At 38.4% G+C, this 12,955-nt stretch overlaps 1 protein-coding gene across 1 annotated transcript; it reads left to right on the top strand.

Annotated features, from left to right (window-relative positions):
* Positions 1 to 7,609: 7,609 nt before the first annotated feature.
* On the top strand, positions 7,610 to 11,855 carry eif4e2rs1 (eukaryotic translation initiation factor 4E family member 2 related sequence 1). Its single transcript, XM_055189514.2, has 7 exons — positions 7,610 to 7,825; positions 8,096 to 8,195; positions 8,285 to 8,419; positions 8,507 to 8,611; positions 8,780 to 8,932; positions 9,120 to 9,256; positions 11,571 to 11,855. The coding sequence occupies exons 1-7, from the start codon at positions 7,809 to 7,811 to the stop codon at positions 11,608 to 11,610; spliced, it is 687 nt and encodes a 228-aa protein (XP_055045489.1). The 5' UTR covers positions 7,610 to 7,808; the 3' UTR covers positions 11,611 to 11,855.
* The last annotated feature ends 1,100 nt before the right edge of the window (positions 11,856 to 12,955 follow it).

The following is a 12,955-nucleotide window of genomic DNA, read 5'->3' as shown; positions in this document are numbered from 1 at the left end:
GCAGATAGGTGAGCCACACACATGATGGGCTAAAAACATGTTGTGATGAGCTTTGCATCGTGTTACCTTAAAAAAAGTTCAAAAAAATGAGCTGAAGGGTTTTTTTCTTTCATTTTTGTCATTTATGCAGCTCTGTGTAAATGGGGATTATTTTGACAATGTTGTGGTGTGGACGCAAAATTTGAAATGTAATCAAACTTAGTTTTTTCAGGCAGAACTGACAAAGAAAATCCTTTGCACAAGTGTGTGTGTGTGTGTGTGTGTGTGTGTGTGTGTGTGTGTGTGTGTGTGTGTGTGTGTGTGTGTGTGTGTGTGACTGGCAGCTGAAGAAACTCTAGATTTTGGAAACATTTGGTTTTTATTCGTTCAACAACCGTCTGTCTGTCTGGCTGCCTGTCTGTCTTTTTGTTGGTTTTCTCTCTCTCTCAAATGAGACAATATTATTTACTCTTTCAGACGTGCAGCACAGGATTGATGAGTGTCCACACACACACACACAGTGTTAGATAAGCTGTGTAAAAGTGTATCTCTCAATCTTCAAATGAAATTATTATACACAAAATGGAGAGAGAGAGAGAGAGAGAGAAAATAAATGAGAGATTTTCAGCAGTAATTTAAAACTTCTGCTGAAACCACAAAGTCGTGTTTGACATGGCAAGTGAAAGAGTGTTTGAACCGTGACTGTGTGTGTCTGTGTGTTGGATTCCATTCTCCTCACTCCCCACTTGACCTTTGACCCCCACATCCCCTGTGAACCCCCAGTCAGCATCCATTTCACATTCACCAAGTGTGTGTGTGTGTGTGTGTGTGTGTGTGTGTGTGTGTGTGTGTGTGTGTGTGTGTGTGTGTCTTTGTGTGTGTGTGTCTGAACTGAATCAAAATCCACAGACATTTCTTTTGAACAGACGTGACACACACACAAACACACACACACACACACACACACACCTCTCTCTCTGTCTCTCTCAGACACATAATAACATAATAATGACTGTCTTGTTCTCTAAATCCTCACACAACCCTCTTGATATTATTTTATTTTAAACTAGGGGAGAGCGGGGTATGTTGTCACACGTTTCACACTGTCTAACATTTACTGAGCACCATACATCAAAATGGTATAAATCTCATACCAAATGAAAGAAGGAAGTCTTGGGCACATATGTTGTATTCATAACATCTTTATATCTTATCTCATTACAGAGTTGTAGACTGTTGAATAGTGACTGTGCACTTGTGACAATTTGCCCCATCGGAGGGTAAGTTGTCACACTAGGGCGGGTAAGTTGTCACACTAGATTATCTAAAAATAAGAACACAACTACTTAATTGTGAATATTGATTTTAATTTTTAAACTCAAACCAAACTGGAAATATAAACATCCGTGCCTGGAGAATCTGGAAAAACAATTATTTCAATCCAAATAATGCACATTTCAATTAAGTGGCAAGACCACTTTACTTTGAACTTTGGTTCAAATGTTCTATGGCTTTCACATAAAACCAGATAACTGAATGGAACGCTGCAGATAACTTGCTTAACTTAACATGTTTAACCTCTGAACAAAACAGATGCCCTGTATGACTAATAGGACTCATCTCCAGAATCACAATTCTGACACACATAAATTGCCTGGCCTGAGGTGCAAGCATCATGGGCCCAATTGGTGCATTTTACACATTTTACCCAGGTCTCCTTTGGACGACTCCTTGAAAATGGCTCTACACAGACGAGGCAGAAGCACTCTTCATCATCTGATGATGACTCTTGCATGATTTTTCTTCTTTTAGCTGCCTTGTTTTTCATAGGTCCAGATTTCTGCTTCCCTTTCTTTTGAAACAGCTTTTTGCTAGATTGAGGCTTATTCTTTTCTATATCATGTTTTCTGAGCATGTTCGATGTGTTTGTTTGTACAGGGGCAAGTTGTCAGATGTGACGACTTGCCCCAAAGTCATTGAGACAACTTGCCCCATACTTACTTGTGTGCTAATGTTGTCTAAATCTCAAGTTTAGCTCATCATATCACTTTAGCTAAAGTATCAAAAGACACTTTACGGTCTCCTCTATTTTGTGCAAAATAATCATTTTAAACATTCACACCTAACAAAGTTGTATTGCATAAAATGTAAAGTGATTTTTTTTTACTTTTTAAGCAGAAAAATAAGAAAATTGTGCTAACCTCAGATTACAGTGATCTTGACCACATGTGAACAGGAAGTTCACTATAGAAGAAGAAGTCACATAAAGTGGCTATTTGATTTTTGAGATAGAGCCTCTAGTGTTGGAGTTATTAACAGTGTGACAACTTACCCGTGTGACAACTTACCCCGCTCTCCCCTACATCATAAATGGATTATTCATCAGTTTGAGGTTTTGATTTACAATGAAGGCAACCTAACACCACAATAAATATGAATATTGAAATCATCTAACCCTTACAGTCAAACTACTGTATGTGCGTGTGTGTGCGCACGTGTGTGTGTGTGTGTATGTGCGTGTATGTGCGTGTGTGTGTGTTAAATCAATTCAACTTTTAGATCATTTTACATATTCTGTCTGTCTATCTCTCTGTCTATGTGTCTCTCTGTCAGTTTTCTTCGCCGGTCAATTTTCAATTTAAATGAACTTTACTGTCATGATTGTGTGTAGTTACAATATTGCCAAAGCATTATACATAAAACAACAAACAAACAATAACACAATAATAACAAATATTAAGGTGGAATCTGTCTGTCAGCCAGCAACTGTTTTCTTTCTTACCTGTGGAATGTCACACAGACACACACACACAGACACACACACACACACACACACACCTGTGTTCTCAGGTAATGAAGGTAGCTGTCAGTCAGCGTGTGATTGGCTAAGAGATAAACTCACTGAAGGTCATGTGATTTCCTGCTGCTATTTCTGTAATGACATCAATTAGGAACAGATCCGGCTCACGAGACACTCGATACACACACACACACACGCACACACACACACGCACACACACAGACACACACACACAGACACACACACTCAAAGCTTTATCAGTAAGGGTCTCTCATAGACAAAGAGTGAGTTTCAGAGTCAGATTATAATACACAGTGTAGTCTTTATTAAACCCCCTACACACACACACACACACACACACACACACACACACGCTAACACACACACACACACGCACACACATATACGCACAGACACACCTGTGGATGCCATCACAGGTAAAATTCTGCATGGATCTGTAAAACCGATTACAATCAGCTCAGAGAGACTCCGCCCCCCCACACGTGTGTATGTGATTGACAGGATGATTGTGTGTGTGTGTGTGTGTGTGTGTGTGTGTGTGTGTGTGTGTGTGTGTGTGTGTGTGTGTGTGTGTGTGTGTGTGTGTGTGTGTCATTAGTGTCATTGAGGTAAATTATTACAGTTTTACCTCCCACACTTCCATCTCTGCTTTTCTTCTAACATCTTTAACAGACATATAGTTAAGACTCAGTTTGTTTGTTTGTGTGTGTGTGTGTGTGTGTGTGTGTGTGTGTGTGTGTGTGTGTGTGTGTGTGTGTGTGTGTGTGTGTGTGTGTGTGTGTGTTTTTGTGTGTGTGATGGATTTAAAGTGAGTAGTTTCTATCTGAGACAGGAAAGATTTCAGTGTTCACATGAAGGATTTAGTTTAAACGTGTAATCATGTTTCTTTGAGATATTGTTGGCTTTTGTAAGTTGATCAGCAGCTCAACCAGGTGTTCAATGAATGCTCACGATTCAACCTCCCATAATGCATTGCAGCGGGTGATGGGCGGAGCTTCAGTGTGCAGTCACTATGACCTCACAGTCGTGCTCCTGTATAGCTCAGTTGTAAAGGATTGTGTTAGCAGCTCAAAAGGTCATGGGTTCAAACCTAAGGAACACATGTTGGAAAAAATGATTACCTTGTAATGCACTGTAAGTCACTTTAGATAAAATCATCTGCCAAATGTGTAAATGTCTTCAGATGTTAAAGACACAACACCTGAACCGCGCAACACCTGAACCGCACAACACCTGAACCACACAACTAAGTTCTGTATACACAAAATAAACCATTGGGTTTTAGGTCCAGACACAAGAGAGTGAGAGGGGTCTCTTGTGCGTCTTCTTTCCAGCAATCATCTCAAACTCTGAATTATAATAATTCTCCTGACAGGTTGTTCAGGTCTTTTATCAGGTCTTTAAATGAATTTTATTTATGATAATATTCAGCTTGGATGTATAATATCTCACTTATATCACACAGCTATGAGGAGATATATGAGTATATATTTCAAGTGTTTATATTTGATTAGCTAATTTGTAAGGAACACAAACCTTTCACAATGAGATCTTTCTTTGTGGCTTTAGGCCAAGAAACGAGACTCTAAAAAAATAAACCAGCAGTTTGGTTAAAACAACCCAGCATTGGGTCATTTTTAACCCAGCAGTGCTGTCCAATATTTACCTATTATGGGTCAAAAATAACTCCGACATGTTTAGAGTGAAAGTTTAAATAAGATCAATGTGTTTGGTTTAATTATTTGTAAATAAAATCTCATACGTCACACATTTACACATATTTATATTGAATTTGTTTAAACTCCACCTGATATCACACAGTTCCCAGATAAGACTCTGTTATCACTTTCAAACCTTGAAATGTTGTATTTGTGTGTGTTTGTTTGTGTGTGTTTGTGTGTGTGTGTGTGTGTGTGTAGAAAGTTTGATCTGCTGAAAGCTGTTTGTGATCTCTGCAGACGGTAGCGAGAAATCAAACGAGTCTGAAAGAGAGATCAAATTAAACCAGGTGAGCACTGGAGGAGACTTTCAGGTGAAAACCACACACTAATGCAGACCAGATCCACTGTGTGTCTCTCTGTGTGTGTGTGTATGTCTGTTTGTGTGTCTCATGAGCAGGGGTGTGTGGGGTTTCCTGTCTCCACAGTGACGGGCACCCATCACATCTGTAGCCAATCCTGTGGCTCCGAAAGGGGAAACACTTGAACAATACTCTGTGTGTGTGTGTGTGTGTGTTTGTGTGTGTGTGTTTGTGTGTTGCTGTTTATGCTGTTGATGAAATGACGCCTGTTTACATCTGAAGGGAAAGTCCAACCACATATGAGCTTTTTATGAAACACACATCAGAAGAGAGAGAGTGTGCGTGATGTCATTTCAGTTGTTACAAACACACACACACACACACACACACACACACACACACACACACACACACACACACACACACACACACACACACACACACACACACACACACACACACACACAGAGCGGAGTGTTGGCAGAAGTTTAAACCCACACATGGGGTTTGTGAAACAGCACACATATATATTTATATGATTGACTCTAAACACATGTTTGTTCTCAGTGTATCTTTTCTCTCTCTCTCTCTCTCTCTCTCTCTCTCTCTCTCTCTCTTCTGTTTCAGATTAACTCAAGAATTTGTGAAAAATGTTTAAAATGTCAAACTGAACTTATGAGGTTTATTGTGTTTAGATGTATGTGCTACAATCAGAAACATATCACATATAGTTTAGATCATCATTCTTTATTCATATAAAGGTTATCTTGTGTTCTTTCAGTGGCGACGCCTGTGACATTTGACCTGTGACCTCAGCGGGGAGGGGCTTAAGCTCTCACATCCTGATGGGCGTCATGGCAGCATAGCTCTTACTTCCTGTCTACACACACACACACACACACACACACACAGAGTACAGCTCATCTTTATATGTCATCCTCCATCAACACTCTCTCATTTATTCTCTCTCTCTCTCTCTCTGGCTGTGATCTGGAGAGTTCATGCGTGTGAGTTTTGACCTTCCTCTATGTTTATGGAAAGTGTGCACGTGAAACATTGCTGTTCAGTGTAGATGTTTGGAACAGCAGCAGGACTGTGATGATGACTTTATATGAAGTTTATGTCATGTCAGGAGCTGAGCTGTTTACTGCAGTTAACTTACTCATCATGTCTTTAGTTTAGAGGGTGTAAACCTTTCTAATCATTTTTCATTCTCAATGGATTCCAGCTGTAATGATGTGTGCGCGCACGTGTGTGTGTGTGTGTGTGTGTGTGTGCAGTGGTTTTCTTCTCTGATCTGTCAGTGCACACATCTGGCAAGAATTTGAGAGAGAGAGAGAGAGAGAGAGAGAGAGAGAGAGAGAGAGAGAGAGAGTGTTCTGATAGAGACCAGACTTAACGCCATCCCCCTCTCCCCCCTTACCCACAATCCTCTCTGACTAAGACTTCTGAATTTAAACAATGTGACTGGACTGAACACCCAAACTGAGAAGAATTCATGTGAGATTTGTCTTCATGATGCTCTTAGATGAATCTATGAAAGTACAGGAATAACATGAGATTTATTTAGCTAGTTGTTAACATAAACCATATGTGGCTGTAATAGATATAGTTGTCATTTGATCAGTTTACAAAAATTTAAACTGTGTTCATCAAGTCTTTGTGCCATTATCAGACATCTCCTCTCGTTCATCTTCATCACATTAACATTAGTGTGTTGAGTTAATGTCCATTACGTTTAAACTATCATAATCTCTCCACCAGACAACAGATGTTTAGTGTTAAACATGTTTTTCTCTTCTGTTTGCTTACATCAGCATCTCTACACATTTAAATATCAACTTGTTTTTGATGAAAATCTTGTCAATCCTAACATAAAAAAATGTTTTACTGAAACTGAGACTCGTGGAGAGTTATAGTGAGTAAAGTCTGACCTCTGCTGGTAAATCAATGAAATGCAATCTTTTCAACACTCCTATGATTACTCTTAAGTTTTTCTTTCAATGCAACGTGAATGTAAATGTTTTACATTTATTTTTGGGTCATTTTTGTATATTTTGAAATATATTTAAATTATATTTGGAAATATTTTTGCTGTATGGAAAGTCGTAATATTTTGAGAATAAAGTGGTGAGGTTTCGGGAATAAAGTCGTTATATATTAAGAATAATGTCATATTTTACATTAACACGTTGTAAGTGATGTAAACAAGCAGATACCAAATTACATACCTGCCTAAAACAACATAAAAACCACTGAAAGAAAACGCTAAATGTGTCGTTTAGAGTGATAACACCAAAATCAACAAACATTTTATAAATCAAACATTCTTGTGTACAGGCAAGCAGATCCCAGACCCAGAGTACGAAAGTAAAATGCACCGTTTTGTTTCCTTCAATGAACACGAGCACATGATTCTGGACTCTTCTGCTTGACCTTAACCGATGTGTAACTGTACTGAACCCAGTGGAAAAAACACAAACACGAGCTGTACCGAGCTCTACCTTCCTGTACTGTGCAATCAGCAATGAATAATAGTGTGTATAGTGAATTTAGTGTATCATTGTCTTAATGCATTAAGCCACGTTGAAAATATGCCTAAACTGAAACTTAAATACATAAAATATTAATACAAATAAAATAAACAATTATATACTGACGGATTTGTAGTCACAAACACAAAAACATGAGTTTATATGAGAAGTTTTACATTACAGTTTTCTTGTTGCATGGCAGGCGAGACGCGTTTCTCTCAAACTCGTTGTTTGTCGGTTCTCGGCCTCCGTATAATTTTGGCGCATGTGCAGTGAGAAAAGTGAGAGAGCCTGCTGCACTGAGTTTGTGTTATGATATAAAACACGAGTCTATCGTTACCGATCGCTACAGTATAAACTTGTATTTGTATAATTAAAGTTGTTTTAACGCGGAGATTTGCGTTTATAGAGAGAAGAAGAAAACAAAACGCGTTTGAAGAGGAGCGAGAGAAAAATGAATCAGTTTGAACAGTAAGTGAAGTGAGCTGCTAACTGCTAATTCACATCCAACAACAACAACAACAGCGTTACATCTCTGCATCAATTCACATCTTTTTAAACAATCAGACTCACTGGATTCACATATAAAACACTACTTAAAACAAAACTACTGAAATCTTTCAATATTATTAAAATCATCAACACGTCTGAAAGTAAAGAGATGTTCTTATCATTGAACACATATATATGATGTCATCATTTAAAAATATAAGCAGATAAAAGCTAATGTTACATTTGTAGTTTAAAAGAAGAAGACTCTGGTGACCACGAGGAGATTAAGGACCATAATGAAATCGATGGAGGATCAATAAACAACAATAATAACAACATCAGACGTAAGGTGAGACAGTTATGATCGAGAACAACTCACCAGACTCCGTACAAACATGAATGAGAATTGAAATGTGTCGTGTTTGGTTTGTTTTCCAGACGATTAGTCCAGGTGCAGGTGAACATCCTCTGCAGTATAACTACACCTTCTGGTACTCGCGCCGCACACCCAGCAGACCTGCAAACACACAGAGCTACGAGCAGAACATCAGACAAATGGGAACAGTGGCATCGGTGTTTATTATTACACTTATTTCTCTTTATTATCGGTTTTCTTGTAAGCATCATTAAGGGTTTTCTTTGTTGCTTGTTTAACTTCAGGTTGAACAGTTCTGGAAGTTCTACAGTCATCTTGTTCGACCTGGGGACCTGACGGGTCACAGTGACTTTCACCTCTTTAAAGAGGGAATCAAACCCATGTGGGAGGTGTGTGTGTGTGTGTCAATGTTTTTTGGGTGAATGTTTGTTTGTGCACACTTAAACCTGCTGGAGAATCTGTATTTCATTTGATTACACCATAACGGCAGTAAAATGTCAAGCTGTGTTGTGATGGTGGTGTGTGACTGTTTTTAAAGATGTGTGTGTCTGTGTTAGGACGAGGCAAATAAAAACGGCGGCAAGTGGATTATTCGCTTGCGGAAAGGTTTGGCATCACGATTCTGGGAGAACATCATCCTGGCCATGCTGGGGGAACAGTTCATGGTGGGGGAAGAGATCTGTGGGGTGGTGGTGTCCATCCGATTCCAGGTACTGTACAGCCTCTTCGGACGGCACCATCACACATTCATATCATTCAAAGATTTTTAGAAAAATAAAAAAGAAGATAACTCACCAGTTAACTCATTAGCAAATTGTCTGTAACATTACTGTAGAGACAAACATCTGACCGCAGTGTGTATGACGTGTATGTGCCGCTGTTTGTGTTTTGCTACAGGAGGATATTCTGTCGATTTGGAATAAAACGGCCAATGATCAAGTTACCACATCACGAATAAGAGACACGCTGCGGCGCGTGCTGAACCTGCCACCCAACACCATCATGGAGTACAAGACGCACAACGATAGCCTCAAGTATGACACAAACGCACACACAACTGTTGGACAGTATTGTTTACAAAATAATCACTAAATAAATAAAAATAAAGTTAGATTTAGTTTTTAGAAGCTAAATCAGGGCTCCAGACTGCCACCAAAATTTTAGAGTGTGCCACTTATTTAGTGCTGCCGCGAATAGTCGACGTAGTCGACGTAATCGACGATGAAAATTTGTCGACGGCAATTTTTTTAGTCGAGGAGTCACATATTTATTTTTTTCCGTCTCAAACGGCCCACTGTAATTCTGTCTCATGTCTCAAATGGCTCAATGTAATTCACCTCCACACCAGTCTGTGCGCTGTGCGCGCCCTGCTGGTTAATCTGCTACGCTATCATCTTTCTTCCCTCTCCCCCTGCCTTCACTGCTTTAATTTTGAAAAATTGGCGGTGGCAGGTGAGTCTATGGATTTATGAGTCGGAAAGCTTCCGAAGTATGAAAGTATTTTAAGCCAAGTTGTGATAAAAGAGTGGTCTGTTACACCGTGCCAAACGTCGCTGGCTTATCACGGGAGCACAACGACAATGCACGAGCATCTCAAACGAAAACACTCGGGAGTTATTGACGATACACCCACAGAGAATAGGACAACGTAAGTAACTGTTATATGATTATTAATGAAACGGCGAGCTAGTCAGTACTGTTTTATTAACTCTTTTGAGAAGTACAATGACTCTGTCTTTGGATGTTAAAGGCTATCAGTGTTTGCTCGTGATTCCGCCACGGAATCAACACTGGACGCAACAAATCGATTTTTCATGATTCCCATTTACATTTTTATTTTACTATTTTAAACGGCTCAATTCATTGTTGCGAGTGTTCAGCGCGTCTCTCTCTCTCTCTCTCTCTCTCTCTCTCTCTCTCTCTCTCTATCACATGTTGCTTGCAGCGCCTCGACCGCGCGCGCCTCTCTCTTACGTGACAGTGAAAAGGTGGCAGTGTTTTTAATGTACTTTCTTTTTTGCGTAAACGTCAACATTCACAGATGTCTCTGACAAAGACGACTGATCGAGTTAACATGACTTGAAGAAAGATTAGCAGTAGTGTGAGTCTGTGTGCGAGTTTCTCCCTCCCTATAATGCTGTATGCCGTGTTCTGTAGTCTATGTAACAACTACAGTGTATTCTCTTATATTTCTGAATTTGCACCGAATTGTCTGCGCTATATCACTCGCATTTAAAATCAAGAAATGGCTCAAAACACAACAACAATTATGAGAAGAGCAACAGCAGTAAAGCTACAATGTAAATGTATGGTGATTTTTGCATATCTAAATCAGGATTTTAGCAGCAGTTAAAGGAACAGCTGGTTGGATAAAAACGAGGTGATGGGTCATGTTTAGTCACTATTTTATAGGCTACAACAGAACAGATAATATGTAAAATAGCATTCAGTTGTGTTAAAATGCAATATAAGATCAAAGAGTAGAAGTGAAACATTTCATATTTCTGTTAAGCATCTACTTTGCACTGGAAGTTTTTATTATTATTTATATTGTTTACATTGTAATTTTTTATTTGGTAACATTTAAGTTATTCATATTGTTTATGACACCGGTGGGTTCAAAATAAAATGGACACAATGAAATAACAAACACTTGAGTTTTTTTTAATTAGTCGTTTAGAATAGTCGACTATTCGAAAAATTAGTCGAAAGATTATTCGTTAGAAAATTAGTCGTTAGTGGCAGCACTACACTGAATTTTACATCCAGTCGCACATGTGCGACCAGTAAATTTGACCTTTTTTTTTTGATGTGACACTGAATTGGAAAACGGCACATTGTACTTTCTGCATCTATCATTAAAGTATTTATTAGTAATACAGTGGAAATTAGTAGAAATGTGAATATTTTGTTAGCATGTTGATTTACAGTGTGTGCCCCTAAATTTTCTTGTTGCGCTCCTAAAATTTTCAGTTGGGGGCCACTTTGCTCCTAGTGAAAAAAGTTAGTCTGGAGCCCTGTAAATACAAAAGATTTATACAAGGTAATATTGACCTATTAAACTACCATTCATAAAAAACATACTTTAAAACATGAAGAATATTTTCTAATCGATTGGCAGTTTGTCCTGTGTCAAGTAGTATTTGCGTATCATCAAATACCATTCATGTAGTAACACATGGGGCATAAGTATTTGATAGTGAAATTCTCTTGTATTCATTTATTGCAGTATTGTAATAATAACTAGTGTCTTGGGTTGTTTCTGTTCAGTTATTTGTGAACTTTGATTCACAGCAGAAAACACACACAGAGTCTCTAAGCATCTGTCTGTCTTGTTTTTTTTTTTAGGGATAATTCCAGCTTTCGTAATACGAAGATCACCTTGTAAAACCCAAGAAATCATTTTCATATGGACACTTTCCCTTTTACACCATGTGCACATGAAACTGGTGCATAAAGCAGACAAGATGATGATGATGATGATTGCGTGTATGTGTGCGTGCGTGTGTGTGTGTGTGCGCGTGTTTGTGTAATATATTACACGCGTTTGTATGGTTTTCTATCATTCCATCTGTGTGTAGCTCAGAAAGTTGTCTGGTCTATTCCTCATTAAAGTATACTCCATCAGATTCAGTGCGCTTGTGCGTCTGTGTGTGTGTTTGAAATGAAAATTTTATTAAATCCTCTGCATACATCTGTGTGGTTTGTTTTAATTTTTAATGTAAAGATGAGTATTTGATCAGAAGAAACATTGAGTCAGACTTTAGTTTGGATATAATCTGTGCTGTTCGTTAAGATTTTATAGGAAATAAAGAGCTGTACTGAGATCTGATGGCAAATCAAACTTTGTTGAGTCATACTCTATTATTAACAGATTACATGTTAACCCCTTACTGTTGTAAAACCATGCTTTATTTTCGTGTAAAGGTGCTTTATAAATCAGTGATGACTGAATAATAAATGTTATAATGCTATGAACAGCACTCTACTTTTATAATAGTCTGCAGTATATTACATGCATACTGTCATCATGGATATATGCAACTTTACTGCATGCATAGAAAACCTGGATGACCCGCAATATTTGCCAGAATGTTCAGGATACAATAAAGCACACTTCAGTGTGTAGGTAGCATAAAGCGATCATACACCTTCGATCCTTATTTTGTATTTAATTTAATTTTTAGACATTTTCAATGAAATGGAAAAACAAATCAGCATGAAATTCAAATAAGGACAACCTCGACCTTAATAAATAAAGAGATATTTTTTTTATAAATAAAGAGATGAAGAAAATTCTGTGAATGCAACGAAACTGCATACTTCCATACTATATAGTAGGCGAAAAGCACTACTTCTCGTACTCTTTGCCTACTATATAGTATGGAAGTAGGCGGTTTGGGACGCAGTGCCAAGTTCTTTGTTTAAACCATAGATATGTAAAAAGGCTAGATGGCTCGTCCGCGCTGCTGGCCAATGGAGTGCAGCGTCCGCATTTTGGCGGCCATCTTGCGGCGGGGCGCTCGCTCGCTCGTGGCGTTGAGTTTTAATGATGCAGGTACTTTTAAATGACCATAACTTGCTTAATTTTTTACCGATTTTCAAACGGTTTGGTTTGTTATAAACGTCAAAGATGTACCTATGACACTGCATACCTATACTAAAAATAAAAATAAAAATTCATGAAACATGTTAAAGCATCCAGAATTATAGCCACGTTAATAACGTTTGTA

The sequence above is a fragment of the Misgurnus anguillicaudatus genome, chromosome 13 (assembly GCF_027580225.2).
Source record: "Misgurnus anguillicaudatus chromosome 13, ASM2758022v2, whole genome shotgun sequence".
Lineage (NCBI taxonomy): Eukaryota > Metazoa > Chordata > Actinopteri > Cypriniformes > Cobitidae > Misgurnus > Misgurnus anguillicaudatus.
Note: the sequence above shows the minus strand (reverse complement) of the source record. Positions and strands in the feature narration are given on the sequence as shown.